The 24573-nt window shown below is 47.1% G+C and overlaps 1 protein-coding gene across 1 annotated transcript; it reads left to right on the plus strand.

Annotated features, from left to right (window-relative positions):
• The first annotated feature begins 13453 nt into the window (after positions 1 to 13453).
• On the plus strand, positions 13454 to 14267 carry LOC6598834. The gene is made up of 3 exons (XM_026995314.1): positions 13454 to 13531; positions 13595 to 13897; positions 14011 to 14267. Exons 2-3 carry the CDS (start codon positions 13698 to 13700, stop codon positions 14180 to 14182), a joined length of 372 nt encoding a protein of 123 aa, XP_026851115.1. The 5' UTR covers positions 13454 to 13531; positions 13595 to 13697; the 3' UTR covers positions 14183 to 14267.
• Positions 14268 to 24573: the final 10306 nt, after the last annotated feature.

Consider the following 24573-nt stretch of genomic DNA (forward strand, 5'->3'; position numbering starts at 1 on the left):
TGTGCCCGCTCCTGGCATTGGTCGCCTTTGTGAGTGTGGCACGGAAAAAGAGTTGAGAAAATTGAAGGTAAATTAGTGTTATTAAAATTGCTGCACAAAAATAATTGTGCAACTAAATGAACATTTTTTAATGAAAATTCTTTGGTTTCCATTGCCCAGCCCCCAGCCCCCAGTCAGCAGCCCCTGCCCCGCACCTGGCCCCGTTCTTTGTTATTTTCAGCATTGTTTTCCCCAGTTGATGTCCGTGCAATTAGCATAATGAAACTAGGTTCCACCACTGACAGTGGAACCCGGTACGCCAAGATTTACAGGGCAAACACTCAAAGGAATTAAGTAGTTCTTTTGAAACGGAGCCCTCGGTGGGAGCCATAATGAAGTGCGTAAGAGCCAAGATTTGCATTACCACAATTGAGTTATGTCTGCGGATCCAATCGACTTCGAAATGGCCCCATCGCATGCCCCAGGGCGCATCAATTATGCTGCCCCGGCATAATCCCTCAACACTGGATGCCGTCGTCTCCTTATCGGCGGCCATTCAAGTGCCACCGGCCATAGATCAACCTTATCAGCGCAGCCAAAGTATTTTCCTGTGCGAAATAAATTCCAACAGTTTATTATTCTAATTCGCATGCCGAATTCCGGCAGAAAAAGAACGCCAGGCACGTCACCACCGTCCCGAATGCCCCCCACCAGCCACAATCACCTGCCTGCCACACTCAGGACACCCAAGGAGCCGATACTGCCACAAAAGGAGTTGCGCGAGTGGCAAACGGAAATCAAATCAAAAAGTTCACAAAAATACCAAAGCAACAGAAATTAAGTTATAAAATTTTAAGGACTATGCGCTGTTTAATTTCCAAATGCCATGCCACAGCCCCCCCCCCCCCCCACTCACAGGTGGCCCTCAACCCTGGCTATGTCTCGAGGGTATGTGCTGTGGGCGTGGTTGGGTATTGTGGTTTTTGTTATGCGCCGATTACCATAAAAACAAGCTAAAGAAAGTTGCGTCGTCGGAAACGGAAATCAAGAAAACAAAAAGAATGAACTCAAATGAAGTCCTGGGCCTGGCGCCTGCCGCATGCCGCATGCCGCATGCCGACTGTTCTCCTTCGGTTAATAAAGTTAGTTGCGTTCGCCTTGACGGTGAAACTTTTGAGTTATAAGCGCACAAATTATGGCTTATAACAAAGCCATCCAGTCCATCCAGAAACAATAGCCGGGAATACCAACAAAGGAAAACAATTAACATGACGAAGACACATAAAATTTCCACTTCCACAGCCAGAATGTTGTAGATGGTTGCTGCCGATCGCGAGAGGGTGCGTCGAGTTAGCAGCTGGAAATTCCACGTTTGAAATGTGCGTCAATCACGTGATGGGACGACTCTCCCCTCGCACTCTCATAGATGTCGCCCAATCTACCAGCCCCCCCCATCGTCTCGTCTGTTGTCTAGGACTGGGCCTTGTTTTGTTAATTTTAATACTTGTACTTTTTATCGTCTGAGCATTCCTGGCCGAATTAAGCCATTTGTTGGCTGTATCTGTGGCTCTTAGGCTTTCGATACGCAGGTCACAGGTCACAGCACATCACAGTTATTTTCGTGCAAATGGCATATTTTTTATGGCTTGTCGCCTGGCGTCTTGTTTCTCGTGTTGTAATTAGACAAAATTGTTGACTCCGCCCATGAGGCCCCTCCAACCGAAACCCAACCCTGCCCAGCCCTGCCCAGCCCTGCCCTGCCCATTTCACAATTGCTCACTCAGTCTTTAATACCCACTCATGGCCTGCTGGCCTCGTGGCGGACTCCTGGTGGTGGCAGTGGCAGTGCCACAACCGCTCGAAGGTGTGTTTGACACTTGGCGTGTCAGGCAAGCGAAAATATTGTTACCCTTCTCTTGGACAGCCTTTGGGGCATAGGGGGCTTTGGGGGTGATCTTCGGGTGGGGGATGTGGCAGCAGTTCTCGGAGTTTTATGCAGAAGACTACTCAAACATAATTGCAAATAAAATAGAGGAGGAATTGCAGGGGAAATTGTACAATTGCAGAGCTCTTCTGATGAATTCAGGAAACGGGACTCTGGCGGCGAACGATTGATAACCTCTGACCGCAGCAGCAGTGAGGCGAATGAGAGACCGAAAAGGCCTGATAAATCGACACTCACATTATATGTGTATATATATTATTTCTGGCATTTTTTCGCCCGATTTTTGGTCTGCTTTAAATTGGTTTATCGCAAAATTGAATTGCATTTGAGGTGAGCGCCGGGCAGGTGCACACGCACAGGCACAGCCACCGGCACAGGCACCGGCACACGCACATTTTGGTAAATTTGACACAGGAATTGAATTATCTGCATGCCGTGGACCGCAAAATTGTATAAATAAATATTAGTCAATTTGGTATTTCATACATGCGCACGCATAATTTGCAAAATTGTGTGCCACTCGAACGGGCCGAGTCGGGGTCAGAGGGACAACCCATTTGTACGGAATTCAAACGGACATAAAAATATTACCACCATGCGAATGTGGGAAATGCACTTTAAGCGGCTTTAATTTCCAAGAATCCAATTAGAAAGGAGCCCCCGCTGCTCCACGGGGCTCCATTCATGGCCATAGATCAGATGCTCTTACAGCAAAGCCTTCACTTGCAAGCCGCTCGCTCCCATATGAATGGGCCAATAACAAAGGCCTAATCCAGGAAGAGCCGCCGCACAGCCTTCTGGCATGCTTAGGCCATTGTCAATGGCCCATAATAGAGGAGACGCTCATCGATGAGGCGGCAGCAATGCCAACTTGCAAAACTATTTGAATAATTGATATTAATCGTTGCCAAGAGCTGTCAAAATTAATTTGTGATGTGTTTTCGGAGCGGTATTATTGATGATGATTGTGGGCCGGGCCGGGCCAGCGGCTCTAATGAATGCAGAGGACTAATGGAAGTGGCGTTCCACGCTGAGTGGTTGCGTCTAGTTTTCCATCTTCCATCGGGCATCTTTCATCTGGCATCTGCCATCTTCCATCCAAGGGTTTAATTACACTCCGACTCGGGGAAATTGACTTCCTCGGACGTGGCAAACTTTATTGTCTTCTCGAAGGAAATCGCTTAATATGTATTAACATTTATTGCTTCGGCAAGAGCTGCTGCTGCTGCTGGGCGTGCGGGAAAACGAGAAAAAACGTTGCCCGACCGGAAATTGCCAAATACTGATACTTCCGCCGGAAATAAGTTCAATTCTTGTTGTTCTCTCGCCAGCTCGACGAGGCGCTGGGCAGGGACAGGGACAGGGACAGGAACAGGAACAGGAGGCTGTTGCCTCCTGCCACCAAGTAAATTAAGTTAAAGTTCCCTATCGGTCCATCGAACATGAAGGACAACAAAGCCTGACGGGCGCCTCTCCCTCTCCCTCAGAGGCTGCCTCTTCTATCACCAGAAGCACATTTCACACCCGTCCCGTTTAGGCGGCTTAATTGCTGCCCCGAACTTTACAGCACTTTGCACAATAAACAGATCATAATCTGTCGGCTAAAACTATCAATTTCCAAGGAGCCAAGCAAGGGCGAATGTCCCGTCCCCATGGGGGATAGAGAGTGAGCCACAAATCCCCTACTTCTCTGCTTGAAAGGCAGTCAAAAAAAAAAGGAAAGAAACTAAAAACAAATGAAAATGCTTTACAGCATAAAAACAACGTCGGGACTCGGGAGAAAGTCGTGGAGGGGGGGACTCTGGGATGCTGTGAAAGACAGCAGACGACGGCAACGATGTGTTAACATTGGGAGAAAGATGTCGGGTGACAATGAAGACTGCCGAACATCTTTCGATAGGTTCTGTGAGGGTGTGGGTGGGGGTGGGGGTGGGGCAGGGTGTGTCCTCCCAGCATCGGTCCTTATAGATTTACGCACACTTAAGCAGCGTTTACTCAGACTTCTCCAGCTTCAAATAGTCGTATAAATTGTTCGGCAGGCACAACTCTAGTCCTGGCTTTGTTTCTAGTTTCAGTTTGTCTTTCTTTTAGTCCAACTTTGGACAGAGACAGAGAGAGAGAGAGAGAGAGAGAGAGAGAGAGATGGAGACATGTGGTGGGAGGCACTTCCGGGGCGTGAATGAAGTGCCATGTTCTCACGCTTACGCACTTCCCTTACGAGTGCCTGCCGGCCCAGCCCACATGTCGTATGAGTTTTATGTCCCTCTGTTTATATGACTGTCGTCTCTGAACGCGCTCAATCGTTTCTCAGACACATTTATTTGCCTTGCCTTGCCTTGCCTTGCCTCGCTACTGTTTGTCGCTGTTGTTCCTCTTCTGTTAGTTTGACAAATAAAATTAGTGCTATAAACATTTGTGAGCCAATGTGTCTCCGTTTTCCACCCAGCAGTTCCACCACTGGGGGAGCCGTTCTACCTGCCATATGGCTATCAAGTGGATATTTTGCCAGGTACTAGTAGAGAATCATTCTCCTAAAGGAGAATACTATGGGCTATAGCTGTTGGCCCCTTTTTGGCCACACCACTGCCTCCATTCGCAGCTCTTTGCCACTTTACAAGTTCTTTTTGTGTCGCCACTGTTTCGGAGGGACTTTATTGCCACTGCAAATGCGCTGATATCCAGCTCGAGCTCCAGCTCCAGCTTCAGCTCTGAACTTGTATCCCATTTCCGGCAGACGACTCGGATGTTTGTTTTAGCGGCGGCATTCCACTGTACTGCATCTCTATTGGAGTACCCAGACCCACCGCACAGTCCCTGCCACTCGATATACAGTCATTCGAGCTGAAAGAAATATGTATTCAATTTATTTTATATGGGGCGGCATATCGAAACAAATGCATTTTGCGCACAAACAGCCGTCGGGCAGCATAAAGTATAACAAAAGATGCTCAAAGGTAAACACATTGATAAACAGACAATAAGCTGGGGACGGAAAAGGAGAGAGAATGAAACAGCGGATACCCTCGGAAGATACACAATTCTGAAGAGATTAGATTAGAGTCTTTAAATCATCATCTAAGGAGAGAAATTGTATTTCTGCTGCTGTGATTGGTTTTGTTAGTTCTTCGTTGATCTGTTATTGTTAGGATTTAAGTTTAATATTATTTGTATATGTAGCAGGGTGGATAGAATTGATTCCATACATATATTCGTTATAATTCACTATGTACATATATTTTCCTTCCTTATATTTCTTTCCTGCGTAAATCTTACTGCCTTTAAACCTAAGTTAAATCGTGTGGATCGTGGCAGCGCTAACAGTGCGCTGTAACCGAGAGCGGCTACAGGCTGTTAAAGGTGAGTGATAACAAGCTGTTAACACCCCTGTTACTGTGCTCGATCTGCTGCCCTGAGCGGTAACAGGCTGTTAAAGGTGAGCGGTAACGGCTGTTAACCTGGGCGCTAACAGTGCGCTGTAAACGAGAGCGGCTACAAGCTGTTAAACGTGAGTGGTAGCAGGCAGTTAACACCACTGTTGCTCTGTTCGTGCTGCTGCCCTGAGCGGTAACAGGCTGTTAACCTGGGCTGTTAGCAACACTGTTCATCTGTTCCAGCGACTTCCCTGAACAGGGGGAATCGTCTTCTTATCTATTTTGATGGTTTCCAATACACCCCGTATACCCTGTGTAAATTCTCGTGTGGGCCTCTGTCGAGGCCCTATTCTGGAGCCCTGCTAGGCGGCTTTTAATGGGCTTTTTTGGGCTGCTTGTGGTTCCCGTTGCCGCAGGGCATGGCATTTTTCCATGGCATTTTGGGGCAACTGCTGATAGAGGCCATTAAAAGTGCTGTCGGCCCACGTTTACCCAGATAGGTATATGTATATCCATATATTATGTGAGTGAATTTGTGTATTTAATAAACATAATTATATAATTTCAATTTAAGCAGAAGCCCGTGGAAGCAGCCAGGCACATAATTATAATTCGCCATTCGACAGCCACTAAATTTCAGAACTCTCGCATAGAAAACACACACAGAGAGAAACAAATTGCTGCAAATAAATTGTATTATTATCGCAATTGAATTGAATTTGCGATAAAAATACACACAAAATATAATTCGCATGTTGCACATGACCACAGGAGCGGCCGGGCATCGATAGGGATGGGATATGGTGTGTTGGTCGTGGATCTGGTCCGGCAAATCTCAGACGGCGCGGGGATCGGCCACATGTTTCTGTGTGTTGTAATCCCTGCCAAAGCGATTATAGTTTTTGTTTCAATTTTGAATGGAGGAGACAGCAGCAGCAGCAGCAGCACCCAACATTCCGCAGTACTTACAAAACGATGCATTTTAATTGGATGCCGATGCCGATGCCGATGCCAAAGCCGCTGCCGCCACATGCCACACACACACACACACACATTTGTGAGGCGAGGCGAGGCGATTAGCGTCCAATGGAGTCCGCAGTTACTTTATTTCCCATTGAAATGCAAATTTTTTCTGGTCAGCGGCCGGGCGGCAGGGGGGGCCGATAACAATGGTTTAGGCGCCCAGGCATTCGGCCGCTAATTTCCCCGGCAATGCGGAGGTGGCCGCCGCAGCCGCTGATAACTGCTAACCTGGTCCTGATTTGTTTCCCATAATTGTTATTTATTTTACTTTTTGCCCAATGGCAGGCAAATTTGTTTTATAATTTGTCGCTGCTGGCGGGCCATGAATTCCGTGAATTCGAGATAAACTTGTGCGAGTGTGTGGTCGGTCGCCGGCAAATTGGTCTAGTTTATGGGATTTCGAGAGTGAGATATGTCGGCCAATTTAAAAGCTAATTACTTGAAGCTCGACGAGTAGCATTCCTGTGTAAATATTTGACCGCTCATTAGAGAGGGCGCACTGTCTCTCCCTCCCTCTCTGGTTCGCCCGCATTCGTGCAAAAAGTGAGCGGCCCATGCCCATCCAGTGCTCAGCATCACTTGAGTTCAATTAAAACCGCACTCGTAGTTGTTTGCTCAACAAACACACACACACACACACACACACAAGCTCTTCCATTTTGCAAAACAGCCCGGACAACGGAGCCCGTCCCCGTCTCCGCAGCACCTACTCGTACGCACCTTTTGGCCATTATGCGAAATGAACTTTGTGCGAGTCAAAGGCTTCGAGGTTCAGTGCAGCGTGGCCATTGCCGGGCAGCATTGTTTAACAATTAACCGCAAATTGAATGCAATTAAATAAATAACGGTGTTGAACCTTTGTGCAAACGTTTGTAGGCCGTGAAGAGTCCGTGTAGTCGTCGCCGTAGCCGTGCCCCATGCCCATCGCTGGGCCAGAGGCAAGCGGTAAGCAAACACACACACACACACACACACACGCATAGATGGGGAGGAACGGGCTGCGCGTATGTGCGTTGTACAAATGAAATGAAATATTACGTATACGTCACGTCGGTCCATTGGCCAGCAAACAAACACACACCAGTACACAATGGCTGAACGGCTGAAGTAGCAGTTGCCTGCTGTGCTGTGCCACTGCTATTTGTTGAAGTTATTGTTGTAGTCGATCCGCTGCCCCCCTGCCCCATGCCGTTGCAAGTGGCAACCAGTGTAAAACAATTTATTGGAACTACAGCCAGTGAGAGGGACAAGAGAAGTGTTGCTGGAGCTCGGCCAATTAATTGCAGCAGCCACTCCATGACCCAACCCCCTCCCACCCCCCACCCCCACACACACACACACAAGTCCCAGCTCAAGCACTCTTAGAGCACATAAATGAGTAGTTAAAAGATTGCCACACTCACACACCCCTGCACATCCACTCTCACAAACTCTCTCCGCATTGATTGATGGATTTGCTTTGTTCCCATTTTGAGGCCGAGAGCCAATTGGCAAAAGTTACTCAAAAAACCGTTCAGACTGGTGCGGCGGCTAGGCATTTGCCCCATTTGACACTTTTATTGAGCTGTTTTGTTTTGTCGTCTGGCGGTGGTTGGGGGAGAGGGGAAAAAAATTCAATTTACTCTTACGGACGGATCGACTGGTACATGTACTACGAGTACACGCAATCTAAAACTTGTATAACAACGATACAGAACACAGAGACACCGAACCATTGCTTGCGTTTCAATTTCGCCCCAGGAACCATTGATTGTCTATTTGCCAGGACCGCAGTCGCAGCCGCAGCCAGCCGCAAAAAAAAACTACCGTTTGCCTGACGCCACAGCAAACAGGACACACCGCGAGGCGGCGCGCGACGAGGCGAGTACACGGGCATGAAACACGAAACGCAAATGTTAGATGTCAGTAAGACATGCAAAGAATGTCACACATTGCGGCGTGTCTGACAGGGCTGACGATGGTGATGACGATGATGGCCACGGTATGGATAATGCAGCAGCGGCCCCTAACCCCCGCACTGATTGCTCCGCTTTTTCATTCGAATCTCGGAAGCCCCATGCCACCAGGTGGGTGCTGTTATGACTATTTATTGGCCTGGTGTTTGACAAAATTGTATAGCCCGGCTCTGGAGCTGGAGCTGGATATTGTTGTCTGCTGATGGAAATTGAAAATCGGCAGAGTGGCAAAGAGCGATGGCAACCAGGAATACAATTGAATTGCTGGCCAGCCATTAGGCCACATCGCACCTTGAAAAGATCGACAGCTGGCGACACATATGAGGACCCACTATTTCGGTGGCTCACGAGAATTTGAATAAAGTTGTGCCCGCACTCGAACCTGCCTGGGACAGATTCCTTTGAACTGTCAGCATTGGCCATTTCAAGTCTTTTGTTCGGTGCCAGGTATGCCTTTTCTTTTTCTCTTTTTCGGTTCTTTTTTTGTTTGTTTCACTCATTCGAAACTTTTGAGTTTCGGCAAACAAGAAGTCAAATTGAAAAGTTTTTATTTTGTCAAAAAACAAAAAAAAAAAACCAGACAAAAAGGCAAAATTAGAAGCCGCGACGGGCAAAAGTGAAACAAAGTTGGGGGCAAACGCAAGCCAATTGCCATTTTCCGAGCTGTGTAGAACAAATAGCGGCTGAAACTTGGCTTGGGGGGAGGTAGGGGGGGAGGTTGGGGGGTATAGGGGGACACAGGCACATAACGCATAAAGTTAAAGCTGACATCTCTCGTGCTCTCTTTTGAGTTTCAATTTAAATTTTATTCGCGAACAAAGTTTTTTATTCCCTCTGCCAGGGGCCGGAGTCAGCAACAAATTGGTACAAAATTTGCATGGATTGGAGACTCCAGAACGAGTGCATTATCGCATTAATTGGGAAATATATACGTACTTCGAGGTATGTCCTTCAGAAACCACAGCCAATCCCCGGGCAGGGCGGATCAACATTATTTGCAGCTTTGGCGAAAGGAAATAAAAAATGAGAGCCCGACAGACGCAGATAAACTGCAGAAAGGGAGGTAATTATTATTCTTAATTATCCATGGATGGGTTGGCGTTGGCCATGGCCAGGGCCAAGGAAGCAGCTTAGCCAGTGCCTTGCCTTGCCTCGCCTTGCCCTGCCCTGCCCTGCCCTGCCTCGCCTCGCCTTGCCCTGCCCTGCCTTGTACCGTCATTGTCAGCCCGTTTGGACCAAGGCAATTATGCAAACGGAGGAGCCACACAACAGATAGACGGAGCAGAATCTTTGCTTCTCTGAGCCGAGCCCCGGCTCCATTCCGGTTTTGTGTTCCGGCTTAGCGGCCGCTCGTTAATTGTAATTGAAGTTTGTAATTAAAAAGTTTATTCGAAGCGTGGAGTCATTAAAACGAAATGATTTCCAGCTAATACTCGTACTACAACTACTGCTGGTGCCTTCCAGGTGGCCCTGGCCCGGCAATCGGACATTAATTTTGATTTAAATGGTGTGTAAACGCTTTAAACTTTTGAGATTTGTGCGGCTGTCCCCTGGCCGCAATTGAGTTATTGGCCTCATTAGCGCCCGGCTTTTTGCCTACCGAAAGCGGAACTTGTGCGACTAATTATAGCCCTCAGACTTCAAGCCTTACTCGAGCGGGACAGGACAGTGCAGGACAGCCACCTTGTCAAGCAATCAAAGTGGGTAAACACTCCACTCACACACTTACTGATGGGTGGGGGTTGGGGGGTGGCACACATACACAAAAACGAGGAGCAAACGACCTCAACCTAATCATGAATAATGTGCCACATATTCACACAATAAAATCAGGAGAAAAGGCAACACAAATATCATGACAAGCAGGACCCCTGCCTAGCGATCCTATCATCCAGAATGTGGCACAGGCCACGCGCGTGAGAGGGTGGCAGATGGGGCCATGGGGTGTCTGTTTGTGTGTGTGTGTGTGAGGGGGCGTATTAAATATGCGTGTCATGTCCATTTATTTGGTTTTGTTGTCACCTTCGGCCATGTTGACTTTTCAATCTCGCCAACGATTGGGGTTTCACAGCGGCAGCAGCAGCAGCAGCAGCAATCTGTTTAATGCTGAAAAACATATTCGGGAGGGACATCTTCAGTCACCGGCTGATGAGACTTGATTGAATGGGCCCAGACTATGGCCAGACACAGACGCACTCCAGGGATAGGCGGATCATCAGCCGCCGGCTTTTCCATCCCGAAACTCGTATAAGCAAATATTTTGTACTCTCAGTCGGCGGCTTAATCAGCATTTGTCAAATGAAAAACCTTTCACCAGAAAGAAGTGTCGAGCAGCAGCAGCCCCAAACATGACACTGACATTGCCGAGGCAGGCAAATGGAGTCGAGTCTACGCCTTTTGGCTTTCTCTCTGTCTCTGTATCGTGTCTGTGTGTGTGTGTGTGTGTGTCTGCGGATGGCTGCCTTGGCTCCTTAACAATGACACCAAAAATGCCTGGCATTATGCGGGCTGGTAGCTGCATTGAGTCTAACGTCAACTGTTTCAGTTGACAAATTTGTGCAAAAAGTAAAAATGTTCCACCTCCCTCCCAGACACGGACGGAGTCATGCCACAAACGACTTTGTGTGTGTGCACGGGCCTGGGGAGGGGTGGAAGCGGAAATGTGAAAGCGAATACCTGAGGGGCCACGGGCACCCACCTGAGTTGGCAAACACACAAAGGCTCCAGTGCGGGTCGAGTGCTTTTCCCCAATGCGAAGCTGGCAAATTTCCATAAATCATATTAACCCACATTTGACATTACCTTTTGCTCTTTTACTCCCTTGCTTCTTCTAACCCTTTCTTTGTTTTCCCAAAAGTTTTCATTTTGCACATTTGGCATAGTTTTTACTCTCCTTCCTGCCTGCAGCCTGCACTTAGGATTTTCCCTTGAAGACGAGCCTGAAGGCTGCTCAGAGAAGGCTCTTAATGAATATCGAACATTTCAAACACGGCGTTCCCCAAAAGACTTGTAAATAATTCAGTCTAAGTGTATAATCGTGTATTCGGGCCCAGGTGGGAATCATTCAATTTTTGTGTAGCATTGGAGCCACATGCATTTTTTATTCTAATTACAGCAGAAAACAAAATGCCAAAAGCCCCACCAAGGAACACATTCGCCTTTCCACCTTAGACGGCGACGAAGACGGCCCTCATTGTGGGGCAATAAATCATTTTTATTGTTTGCACTTAAAATACCATTGTGTTGCAATAAAATCGCAGGAGGAAAGCCCGAGCTACGTTTGCCACGTTTTTGGGCGTAGGGCGTAGCCCGAAAATGGAGTAGAACTCAGAGCCTGCCTGACCTCGTACTGAAGGACAGGCAGCCTAATTGATTCGGGGCAATCGGTGGGGATGGGAATGGGGATGGGGATGGGGATGAGGATGGGCATGGGAATGGGCATGGGATGTGTCTCTAAGCTGAGGCTGTGGTCATTACTTTTAATTTTCATTCGGAGATACTTTTGTGGTCCTCGGGGCACACTGGCACTTGCCTGCCTTCTGAGTAATTATGCAATCACTTTTTGGCGTGGCCGGATTGCATGTACGTTTATTCCGGGTGTACAACTAAACCGCTCTAGCATGTCCCCGTCCGGGACGGGAGTTTTCAGCCATCAACCATCCAACATCCTACATCCCACATCCTACAATCCTCTTTCCGGAATTCTGGCATTACAAATCGCTGGCATAAGCGAGGTAATGCTTTGCTATTTGTACAAAATGCTAATTTGATTAATTTCCATTTCATTTTTATGAGTCCGCGCTTGTTTTGCGTCACATTAAATCCATTTTTCAACAGACTCGCGTGCCGACTGTACCTGCCGCTCGGCAAGCACCCAAGTAACAGCCGACTCACATCTCCCACAGTCGCACAGCCCCACGTAGGGGTCTAAGGCCAGCTCCCAATTAGGATAATCGGTGCCGGGAAATGTTAATTTAAATGTGAATGATTGTGGCTGCCTTCACTCGGGCTCCGGCTTCGGCTTTGGCTTCAGCTTTGGCTTTGACTTTGTCGCTGACTGACTCCGGCTTTGGCTCTGACTCTGACTCTGACTCTGGGCTGACTGTTGCTCTGACCTGTCGCCGGGGCAGCAGTTGCGTGCGAGAGTCGTGACAGGAGTACATGTGTTTGGGGCGTGGGATCGGTGCCTACCTATCAAAGGCCCGCCCGGCGACAGACTGCGCTTGTGTAAGCATTATTCCGAATAGGATTCTCACGTGACAAACCGCCTTGCCTGAGAGGGCAATTATTGAGCAAAGTTTGTTTTATTTTGTAGTAATATATTTCTATTTGCGCTTCGGTCGACCCTTAGGCTTAGACGAACAGGTGCCATGGTCCAGATTAAGTATCTTCGAGTTGAGCCTGTTGCTCCTCGGTCAGTGCCATCACTATCGATATAGTACATAGATGTGTCTCTTGAGGGTCTAGCGTATAAATGGATTGGTGTTCAAAAAGTAGCACATTCTGCATGCATAGGTTTTGGTTTTTGAGTTCTGTGTTTTGAAGACATGACTTCACACTGGAATAATTGTCCATTAGGGTATTCCAGGTGCGAATATATATATTTGTACTTATACTCGTAAAATCTAATCGCATAAACATAAAAACACATAGATACAAAAACCATATCATATGTATATTGCACTGTAAATTGTTATTGAGCAATATTATATATGTCATCCATGATTATGGGCATTAAGGACCTATAAATTGGGTTATCATATGGGTCTACACAGCTTGTAGTAATCATTTGCCCATTCGGAGACAGAACCTGCAAGTACGTATGTGTGTTAGCATTTTTATTTTCTTTGCATTCGCATCAGAAAACAAGAAATGGACAAATGATTTCAAGTATGGCAAAGCTGGGTCTGGCTCGCTCCGAAAACCCTGTGAACCCTGTTGAAAGTTAATTGAAAACCGATGATCCCTGATAATAAATCTTTTATTCCTTCAAGCATATTTCATGATATATTTGCCAGGATATGCGGCCCGAGGCCTTAACCTTCACTTTGCCGTGTCCGAAGTACGACGTTCGTGCTTCGCAGGTGCATACATTACCGACTCCGTCTGCCCTCATCGGCTTTGACCGAGTAAGTATTCCTTGTTTCCCCCCTATTCATCTTTTTCATTGACTATTTTTCCTTTGTTCTTCTTTTATTTTTTATTCCCTCCAACTCTATTGGCCGAGACCCTCTCTGGCCCTCCTCTTGCCCCGCCAGGTAAAGTTATTAGGTTATTATTTATTCATTTACTTTATTTAACTCTTCCTTTCATTTAAGCAGGTCGCCTCCTCCAGTGGCCAGCAATACCTCTTGCGTGCCCGCGGAAGCCGATGTGCCCACCATCGTGTATGAGGGCCTTCACCCTTCTGCTCTTCCGGTTCATATGAGCGAGTGTGCTCTCGTTGATGGCTGTCCACTGCAGGCCATGTCCATAGCCATGAGGCCACTGCTGACAATGTGGCGTCCCGTCCGCTGCAGCCGGGAAAAAAGATCGACAGCGGAATGGTTGGTTCACGTCCTCGGGAAAGCAGCCCCCCATTCATACGCCACCGCTTCAAGCGCTGGGCTTCAGCTTCGAAACACGTAAGTGATTCAGTATATAATTGTGGATTTATTTTAAAATAAATATTCCTTCACCGAGGACTGTACCCTATGCTTTGCCGCAAAACGATTCGTATCCGATTTCCCCCTGCCAGACGGAGTCCTATCCAAGAATTATGCCAGCCAGACAGAACCATATCCCAGCAGGACAGAAACGCACTCCTTGCAAGATCCGAACCTAACAGGCCGACGTTTTCCTTCGACCTGGCCATCGACAACAAGGACTTTGTCTATGGCAACCAAAGGAGGGACTACGCGGACTACTAGAATTTAGATTCATCAAGATGTTGTTAGAAGTCTTTGGATGACTATATCTCAGACAAACACGAACAAATTTGTGAAGGACCAACTCTTTCAGGACCGCAAGGATCCAGACTGTCGATCGGCATCAAAATCTCGACTTCGAAAATGAGGCCGATTTTTGGCAAATTTAATGATGTAACCATCATGATTTTTTGCGAAAATCGGGAAAAAATTGATGTCCCTTTTTTCGGAGGCAGTCGACTGGCAGGACTCTCCCGATCACGGAGAGACATGCCACGCTCCGATCGGCCGATGTATCGCAGAGATATAGCGTGCAGGAAAAACCAGTATTTTAATTACTCGCAAATCCCAATCTTTGGAAGGGCATATCTCAGACAAATAGGGCCAGATCGGTCAAGGACCAAGTCTCCCAGGCTCGCGAGGATCCAGACTGTCGATCGGCATCAAAATCTCGACTTCGAAAATGAGGCCGATTTTTGGCAAATTTAATGATGTAACCATCATGATTTTTTGCGAAAATCGTGAAAAAATTGATGTCCCTTTTTCCGGCGGCAGTCGATTGGCAGGACTCTCCCGATCACGGAGAGATATGCCACGCCCAGATCGGTCCATAAATAGTCGAGATACAGCCAAAGATAATGAGTGAAAATCGGCCATTTTGGTTGAAAGTTGAGGATTGTTGTTGCACCACAACCAAAATCGTTGGAGAAAGTTTATTTTTCTAATTTTAGATGTAGAACAATGAAAAACAACAACAGACTACAACAAGCCAGTTTTGCTTGATTGTTTTCTCCGCTATTTGTGGCCCGATCAGTGTGATGGCTTCCTGTGATCGACCCGACCTAATGGAGCCCTTATCAAGGATCCAAAATATTTTTCCCAATCAAACATATCAGTATTTATTTATTTGTTTTATTATTCGACAAAGGAATCAAAATAATCTTTAATTAACTTATTTCTATCTTAAATAATAACAAAAAACAAAAATTTACAAAATCATATATGAAATAGCTGGTCCGGTGGAGATCAACCACAAAGGGTGCATGGGTCCTTAGGCTCCTTGCAGGCGTACTCAAGCCAATCCTACTAATCAGCTCAAGTCAATCGCTGTTATCCACTAAGAATTATAGATAAAGATCTGAGCAGCAAGAGTCCTTCCATCCTAGAGGAAGGAGAGATGTACGTGGCGAAACCTGCGAACTTTCTGGATGCCAGGAGGAGCTATGGCCTCAAAACGCGTAAGTAAATCAGTATATAATTTTGTACATATTTTCAAATATATCTTCCTTCACAGAGGACTTATGTAACCCACGCTTTACCTCAAACCGAGTCGTGTCCGATTTGACCCCGCCACACGGAGGAGTCCAATCCAAGACCAAGACCTATCCGGACCGAGTCCTAACCCAGCAGGACAGAAGCGCACCCCTTGCAATATCAGACCTAACAGCCCATCGTCATCCGACCTGGCCACCGACAACAAGGGTTTTGTCTATGGCATCCAAAGGAGGGGCTACGCGGACTTCTAGACTATAAATATAACTCGTTGTTGTTAGATTTAAGGATATACATATAAGGATGTAGATAGTAGATACAAATGCTTTCCACGTGTTCATTTATTTACACTATGCTAAGTTTTGATGAATAAAACGACTGAAAAATAATCCTTGCTGTGTCCTGTTTGGGGGTAGATATCCTGCTTACAAAAAGGGGTAGCGGAGAAAAATAAATATTTTTGATTGGGGAAAATGTCCTTGATCCTTGATAAGGACTCCAATAAATCAAGGACATTTTTCGATCACAGGAAGACGTCGGACTCCTAGATCGGCCCACAAATAGCCGAGAAAACTGCATATCTGCGTTTGGGGTTGTTGAGGAGTCCTTACCGAAGGATTAAGGACATTTTTCTTATCACGGCGGGCCATGGCACGTCCCGATCGGGTCACAAATAATGGAGAAAACAAGATATATATGTCCGGAGAAAATATCCTCGATCATGGGTCCTGGATAAGGACTGTATTAGAACAAGGAAGCTATTACGAGCACAGGAAGCCGTCGCGCGGTCCGATCGGATAAAAAATGGTGGATGTATTCCATGAACAACAAATTACAACACCCACATCCAGTTATTACAACAACATCAATTTGGTGGCGCTCAAAACCGAGATTTTTCGAATTTCAGATCTGGGATACCAGGCGAACAGAAATCAGCAGAAGGTCGTTGGTTTATTTTTTGAAATATTATTTTCCCCCAAAAGTATGCAACGATTTTTGTGCAATCGCAAAAGTTGCTTGCTGCTGATTTCTGTTCGCCTGGTATCCCAGTTGTAAAATTCTCGATTTTGGCCATTTGAGCGGTCGCAATTTGAGAGTTGTTGTTGTACAACAACAACAATTTGTTGTACAACAATTGACAGGAACAACTTTTGTTGATTTCTCCGTTATTTGAAGCACGATAGGGACGCGCGACGGCTTCCTGTGTTCGGAAAACTGTCCCTGACTCGATGCAGTCCTTATCAAGGACCCAGGATCAAGGATATTTTCTCCGGACCTATATATCTTGTTTCCTCCATTATTTGTGGCCCGATCGGGACGCACCATGGCCCGCCGAGATAAGAAGCATGTCCTTAATCCTTCTACAAGGACTCCCCAACAACCCCAAACGCAGATATGCAGTTTTCTCGGCTATTTGTGGGCCGATCTAGGAGTCCGACGTCTTCCTGTGATCGAAAAATGTCCTTGATTTATTGGAGTCCTTATCAAGGATCAAGGACATTTTCCCCAATCAAAAATTTTTATTTTTCTCCGCTATTAGTGAACCGATCTGAACCTGCCACGCCTTTTTGTAAGCAGGATAGCTACCCCCATACAGGACACAGCAAGGATTATTTTTCAATCGTTTTATTCATCGAAACTTAGCATAGTGTAAATAAATGAACACGTGGAAAGCATTTGTATCTACTATCTACATCCTTATATATCCTTAAATCTAACAACAACGAGATCTATTTAGAGCCTAGCAGTCCGCGTAGCCCCTCCTAGGCTGCCATAGACAAAACCCTTTTTGTCGATGGCCAGGTCGAAGGATGACGATGGGCTGTTAGGTCTGATATTGCAAGGGGTGCGCCTCCGTCCTGCTGGGATATGGCTCTGTCTGGCTGAGTTAGGACTCGGTCAGTACCGAATGCGCCTCGCTAATGCTTGGATAGGACTCCGTGTGGCGGGGGAAACCGGATACGACTCGGTTTGAGGTAAAGCGTGGGGTACATAAGTCCTCTGTGAAAGAAGATATATTTTAAAATATGTCCAAAATTATATACTGATTCACTTACGCCTTTTTTAGCTGTAGCCCATCCTGGCATCCAGAAAGTCCGCAGGTTTCACCTCGTGCATCTCTCCTCCCTCTAGGATGGAAGGACTCTTGCTACTCAGCTTTTTAGCTATAAATTCTTAGTGGATAACAGCGATTGCCCTGAGCTGATTAGAAGTATTGGCTTGAGTACGCCTACAAGGAGCCTAAGGACCCATGCACCCTTTGTGGTTGATCTCCAGCGGACCAATTATCTCATATATGATTTTGTAATTTTTTGTTTTTTATTATTATTTAAGATAGAAATACGTCAGTAAAGGACTATTTTGATTCCTTTGTCGAATAAAAACAAATAAATAAATACTGATATGTTTGATTGGAAAAAATATTTTGGATCCTTGATAAGAGCTCCATTTAGTCGGGTCGATCCCGGAAGCCATCACACTAATCGGGCCACAAATAGCGGAGAAAACAATCAAGCAAAACTGGCTTGTTGTAGTCTGTTGTTGTTTTTCATTGTTCTACATCTAAAATTAGAAAAATAAACTTTCTCCAACGATTTTGGTTGTGGTGCAACAACAATCCTCAACTTTCAACCAAAATGGCCGATTTTCACTCATTATCTTTGGCTGTATCTCGACTATTTATGGACCGATCTGGGCGTGGCATATCTCTCCGTGATCGGGAGAGTCCTGCCAATCGACTGCCGCCGGAAAAAAGGATATCAATTTTTTCACGATTTTCGCAAAAAATCATGATGGTTACATCATTAAATTTGCCAAAAATCGGCCTCATTTTCGAAGTCGAGATTTTCATGCCGATCGACAGTCTGGATCCTCGCGATCCTGGGAGACTAGGTCCTTGACCGATCTGGCCCTATTTGTCAGAGATATGCCCTTCCAAAGATTGATACTTGTATTTCAGTAAAATACTGGTTTTTTCTTCACGCTATATCTCTGCGATACGTCGGCCGATCGGAGCGTGGCATGTCTCTCCGTGACCGCGAGAGTCCTGCCAATCGACTGCCGCCGAAAAAAGGGACATCAATTTTTTCCCGATATTCGCAGAAATCATGATGGTTACATCATTAAATTTGCCAAAAATCGGCCTCATTTTCGAAGTCGAGATTTTCATGCCGATCGACAGTCTGGATCCTCGCGATCCTGGGAGACTAGGTCCTTGACCGATCTGGCCCTATTTGTCTGAGATATGCCCTTCCAAAGATTGATACTTGTATTTCAGTAAAATACTGGTTTTTTCTTCACGCTATATCTCTGCGATACGTCGGCCGATCGGAGCGTGGCATGTCTCTCCGTGACCGCGAGAGTCCTGCCAATCGACTGCCGCCGAAAAAAGGGACATCAATTTTTTCACGATTTTCGCAAAAAATCATGATGGTTACATCATTAAATTTGCCAAAAGTCGGCCTCATTTTCGAAGTCGAGATTTTCATGCCGATCGACAGTCTGGATCCTCGCGATCCTGGGAGACTAGGTCCTTGACCGATCTGGCCCTATTTGTCTGAGATATGCCCTTCAAAAGATTGGGATTTGCGAGTAATTAAAATACTGGTTTTTCCTGCACGCTATATCTCTGCGATACGTCGGCCGATCGGAGCGTGGCATGTCTCTCCGTGACCGCGAGAGTCCTGCCAATCGACTGCCGCCGAAAAAAGGGACATCAATTTTTTCACGATTTTCGCAAAAAATCATGATGGTTACATCATTAAATTTGCCAAAAATCGGCCTCATTTTCGAAGTCGAGATTTTGATGCCGTTCGACAGTCTGGATCCTCGCGGTCCTGGGAGACTAGGTCCTTCACCGATCTGGCCCTATTTGGCTGAGAAATAGCGCTCCAAACATTCGCGAGTAATTACAATACTGAAGCCGGCAGCCAATCTGGGCGTGGCATGTCTCTCCGGGAGAGTCCTGTCAATCGACTTTGATGCTTTTTGTTGCACAACAACAAAAATACAGCTCGATCTAGGCGTGCGATGGCTTCCTGTGTTCAGAGTAGCTTCCTTGATCTAATGCATTTCTCATCAGGGACCAAGGATCAAGGATATTTTCTCCAGCGGGGCTTGCTGGAATTATTTCCCGTGGGCGTGAACCAACAGAGTAATAGGCTTTACGTGTCGTCCTTCGTTCCTGTTACATTTTCTTTGAATTGGTTCTACAAATGGTTTTAACTGTCCAAGAATCAAGTAGAATTTCATAGCTTACAATTACAGGTGACACGGGTCACTGACTAGAGTATCGGTTAAGGGAAGATTTCGTATCGGGGTATCGTTAAGGGTACTACGGGATGGGCTAGGGTGAGGGTGAGGGTTAGGGTACTCATGTTCTAAAGGACTGCTTAACAACTGCTCATAATTAAAGAGCTTCCTGTCGCCAGATTGAGAGATGGGGATGCCTTGCCCTCCCTGTTCTTTGAACCGGCCCCCCTTCGGCTGGCAATCTTATCGCTTGGCTAACGAACTAACGCCATTAGCCAACGCGGGCTGTTGCGACAACGACAACGACAACGAACAATGCGGTAATAAAAAAGGCCAACAACCGACCATTAACCAGGCAGTAGAACAGCGGCGGAGGGGGTACGCAAGCGTGGGTGAGTGGCGGTGGGAAGGGGGAGGTGAAGCCTAATGAAATTCCATAGAACCATGTTCTCGCCTGATAAGCAGCCATTGGTCAATTGGCCCAGCTCTCGGCAGCAGCAGGCTGGACGGCATGCAACATACGACGAAATGTGCACCACACAGGCGATGCCGCGGAAGCGAGCGTGACGCAGCGCGAGGGAAAGCCGAACTCTGCCCACATGAAATATGAACTAGAGAGAACCCCAAAGGGGGCCTTCCGACTATAAGATACCCGGTAATCGTTCCACAGCCAGTTTGTAGAAAATGCATAGCTCTCCGCCGGGCATTTGCTTGATCAACAGTCGAGGCCTTCCTTCGCTCGCACAATTACAGGGTACAAAAGCTGCAAAAGTATAAAGTCAATGTCATTTGCAATGCAGCGCCGTAAATTATTTTACATGGCCGAGTTAATGCCGTGCAGTAGCGCGAAAGACGGCGACGGCGACAGAGAGAAGCTTTAACAAAGCCCCAGGCAGACGAACTAAGCTTTACTTTAACGGCGGGGGGAGGGGGGAGGAGCGGTTCGTCCAGAAGCTCCTGTAGCGTCGGCAGATTGCAGTACGACTTCCACACTGCTGCAGCCAGCCTCAACTTTCTGGCATTTATCTTTATGAAAAGAAATCGCTCAACGCCCGGCACACGGCACACGGCAGACGGCACACGGCATTCAGCACTCGACGCTCAGCCCTGGGGGGGCGTCATTGTTTCTATCCCAGAGACGGGATGGATGGCAGCCAGCCACCGCAAAGCAGTGTTTCCGTGGCTTATTCCTGCGCTGAATTTCATGCAACGATTGCCAGAACAGAACAGAGTAGAGCAGAGCGGAAGCAGAGGAGAGCGAAGCTGTACCGAGCAGAGCAGAGTGGGACAGAGCAGAGCAGAGCTGAGCAGAGCAGAGCGAAGCACAGCAGGGCAGAGCGAAGCAGAGCGGGCAGAGCAGAGCCAAGCAGTGCACAGCAGAGCGGGACAGAGCAGAGCAGAGCGAAGCAAAGCAGTGCACAGCAGAGCGGGACAGAGCAGAGCAGAACCGCGGAGAGCAGAGCGGAGCAGAGCTTCTTCTTCGTTCGGGCTTTGTGTATGCAAACAAAGTACGAGATAAACTTTTGTTCTGCCTGAACTTTGTCGCGCTTTGGTGTCGCCGCTGTTGCTGTTTTCGCATTATAATTTCAGCCTGCCCGCGCCCCGGCCCCTCCCTCCCTCCCAGCACAGTGCTTTATGAAAATGAGTTAAACATAATACGAATCTCTCTCTGGGGCAAGTTTTGAAAATTGTTTTTAAATTTCGCCGTCTCCATCTCCACGAGTTCGGTTTCCGTTTCGGTGACACGCGCAACAAAAATTGACAATGGCTGGAACAATATGTCATTAGAATATAAATTGAAATTGACGGCATAACTTGTTTGCTTTTGGATGGTTTTTCTTTTTGGGGCTAACGGTGGTCCCCGGCACGCAGTCGTCAGTCGACAGCCACTGGAACTGTCATTGGTTTTGCATGTTGCAAGTTGATTAAAAAACTACATGCTCCACTCACGTGCCACACGCAGGCCAAGGCGAAAATTATACGGCTCGGATGCCACAACAGTACAGGATTCGTCGTTGGGGGCGGAGGGTGTCGGCCTTAGACATACTTTTCCAATTTACCCCTCGCACCGCACCGCACAGCAGCAGCAGCAGCAGCAGCACTGGTGGGGCAGGGCAGGCTGTGCGAAATGAGCCACTCAAAGCAATCAGGCAGACACATGCCCCCCCGCCACCCCCAGCTCCGCCCAGCACTCGAAGAAGAGGCCCATCCTGGAATCCTCACCAGCCATCAGCGCCATGAATTATGCAAATCTCTTGTGGCCAACTCAACAGAGAAATGGAAGTGGCAGCCACAGCCAGAGAGAAAAAAATCAAACAAAATCGATTGATGTACAAATTTTTCTTAGCATCCGCAAATAATTTTCTCCAAAGGAGATCCTGTCTGCCTGCCTGCCCGCCTGCCTGCCTTTTGATTTGTGCGGCAATGACAGGCTTGGGGGCCCCACAGCTACGGCTGTTGCTATTTTTTGTTGTTGTTGTTTCGTCCTGGCGTGGCGGCGGCGTGGCCTACTCCTAAATTATGTAGATTTGTTTTAGCATAATGCTCGTGTGCGAGTGTGTGCCATGGCGCTGTGTATCCGTGTATCTCCGAGTGGTTCGAGAGCGATTTTTCCAGCTCTCGGCTGCAACCGTTTTAAACCGCCATTAAGCTGCCCTCCATAAATATCAGACCCCTAAAAGCAGGGCGACTCAGGAATTATGTAAATTTGTTTGGTCACAGCGCCACCCTGGTCCCCGTCTCCCGATTTTGGGCCCCATTTCATTGAGTTATTGTGCGTTGGCCAGGCAACGCATCCTGGCTGGCTCCTCTCTTGCGGTGCCCTTTGCCTTTTCCTTTGTCCGCACAACATATGAAATTCCTTCCCTTTTGTCTCTGTCTTTGTTAATTTAATTCGCCTCGCATTCTCCACACAAAAATGGTATCGGACGGGGACAACTTTTCCATTGGCAATGGCCAGAAACTTACATTTTAGCAATAGCTTTTGCGAGAAATCAAATCAGTTGAAAATTAATTTAATTCGCACTCGAACGGCAAAGTTTCGCCACGCCCCCCACGGCCCCCTACCGCCCCCACTGCCCCCCGTCCACCCCACCTTCTTGGCTCCATGTAGCTTTATGATTTGCCTGGCGAGCAGGTACGAAACGGGAAAAAATCACTGAAAATACTGGAGCTGCAAAATTTTAATTATAAAAGTTTGAATCTTGCTCGCCTTGACGCCTGCTTGCCTGACTGACTCGTCCTGTCTGCGAAGGATTGTCAGGGGGGTCGGGGGGGCGGCAGGGGGGCAGCGGGGCAGCTCTGCACTTTGCCGATTCCACCAATATTAATTATGATTTCATTTTCGTTAGTTAACAGTTTCTTTTGGCAGCAGTTTTTTTTATTGCTTCTGCCTCAACTGATGCCGGATCCATTTGAAATGAATACCAATTGCACTCGGTTCCATGTGCAACAGAGGCGCCGGAAAAGTTTCCTTGTGGCGCAACTTAATTAATTTTACATTGCTTCGAGTACAAGTTCGAGTTCGAGCACGGGGCTGGCCTGGCCTGGCCTGGCTGTCGGAAAAGTGTTCAGATGATAAACGAGCTAATTAATATGCGCCAAAAACTTGTCCCAGGGCCCCCACCGAGCTTCCCTCTCCGTAATGCAAATAGCTGGAAATAGTCGCTTGTGGCTTTCCAATTATGCGATATGATTTGCACAAAATTCCCAGCCATGGACGGGGCAGGACAGGGCAGGACCACCACAGGAGTGCTCCTTGGGGACAGGCCAGTTCAACGACACAAATTTCATTAAAATTCATGTGAAATATATTGAGACTTGCATGCATAATGGTCACTAAGTTTGTGCCTGCCACTCCCACACGACGCATTGCTTTCTTGCAACATGCAAATACCATCAGGAGCGGCAGTGGCAACTTGTAACTGGCAACGGCATCCGGGGGCATCCGCTTCGTTCCGTTTCGTTTCGTTCCGTTCTAAATGCAACTTGCATTGGTAGAAAATTTTTGCCTGGCTTCCGTCTCCGCCTCCGCCTCGGCCCCCGCCCCCCAACGATGATGCCACTCGACGCTGTATAAAAACGCAGCTCAAGGAGTTTTGTGCGCCCCATGAAATTTCATGCATAAACTTTTACGAAATGCAAAAGTTTTAATAATTTAAGCCGGGCACGTATGCCGCCTGTCCCAATGTCCTGCGAGTCCTGCGAGTTCTCTGTGTCCCTGGTCCACTGGTCAGCTTAGAAGTGCTCGAGGTAATGTCCTTAGTTCGAACGATGAAAAAATATTGGAAAAACGTCCCTGAGCAGGTCCTAAGCAGGTCCTGGGCAGGTCCTGGGCAGGTCCTTGGGCCTGGACACGAGTGCCATTGACGATTATATATTAAAAACGTTCTCTCTGGTAAATTGTTGAGAAAGTTTCCCGGTCCGGCAATTGCAACATTTAAATTTCATCCCCCCCACTACTTGGGCCCCCATCGAATGTGGAGTGGAAATGAAACCAATTTGGAGCCGAGTTTAGTTTTACATCTAATGCTTTATTTTAATTTGTTGAATATTTGAGGGTTTTCTTATGCGCTTTAATCATACAATTAGCATCGTAGTTGTAGTTGTAGTTGTAGTACTAAGTAGTTAGTAATTAATGAACTCTCCGCTAAGGAACAGGCTGCCCAAAAGGTGCCCTGTTCTGCTCTCTAAATCTGTATCTATGTGAGTGTGGGACTCGTACATTGTATCTGTGGTAATGGTAATGGTTAATCCTTTCTTCTGGCTATGTTTAGGTACACACACACATACACATTTATGTAGATAAATTGTAACGCTTTCGGTTTTTTTGGGGGGGGTGGGGGTGGGGGGATGGGCAGGCTAGAATGTAC

The sequence above is a fragment of the Drosophila persimilis genome, unplaced genomic scaffold (genome assembly GCF_003286085.1).
Source record: "Drosophila persimilis strain 14011-0111.01,24,50 unplaced genomic scaffold, DperRS2 tig00000000-arrow-pilon, whole genome shotgun sequence".
In the NCBI taxonomy this organism is placed as follows: Eukaryota; Metazoa; Arthropoda; class Insecta; order Diptera; family Drosophilidae; genus Drosophila; species Drosophila persimilis.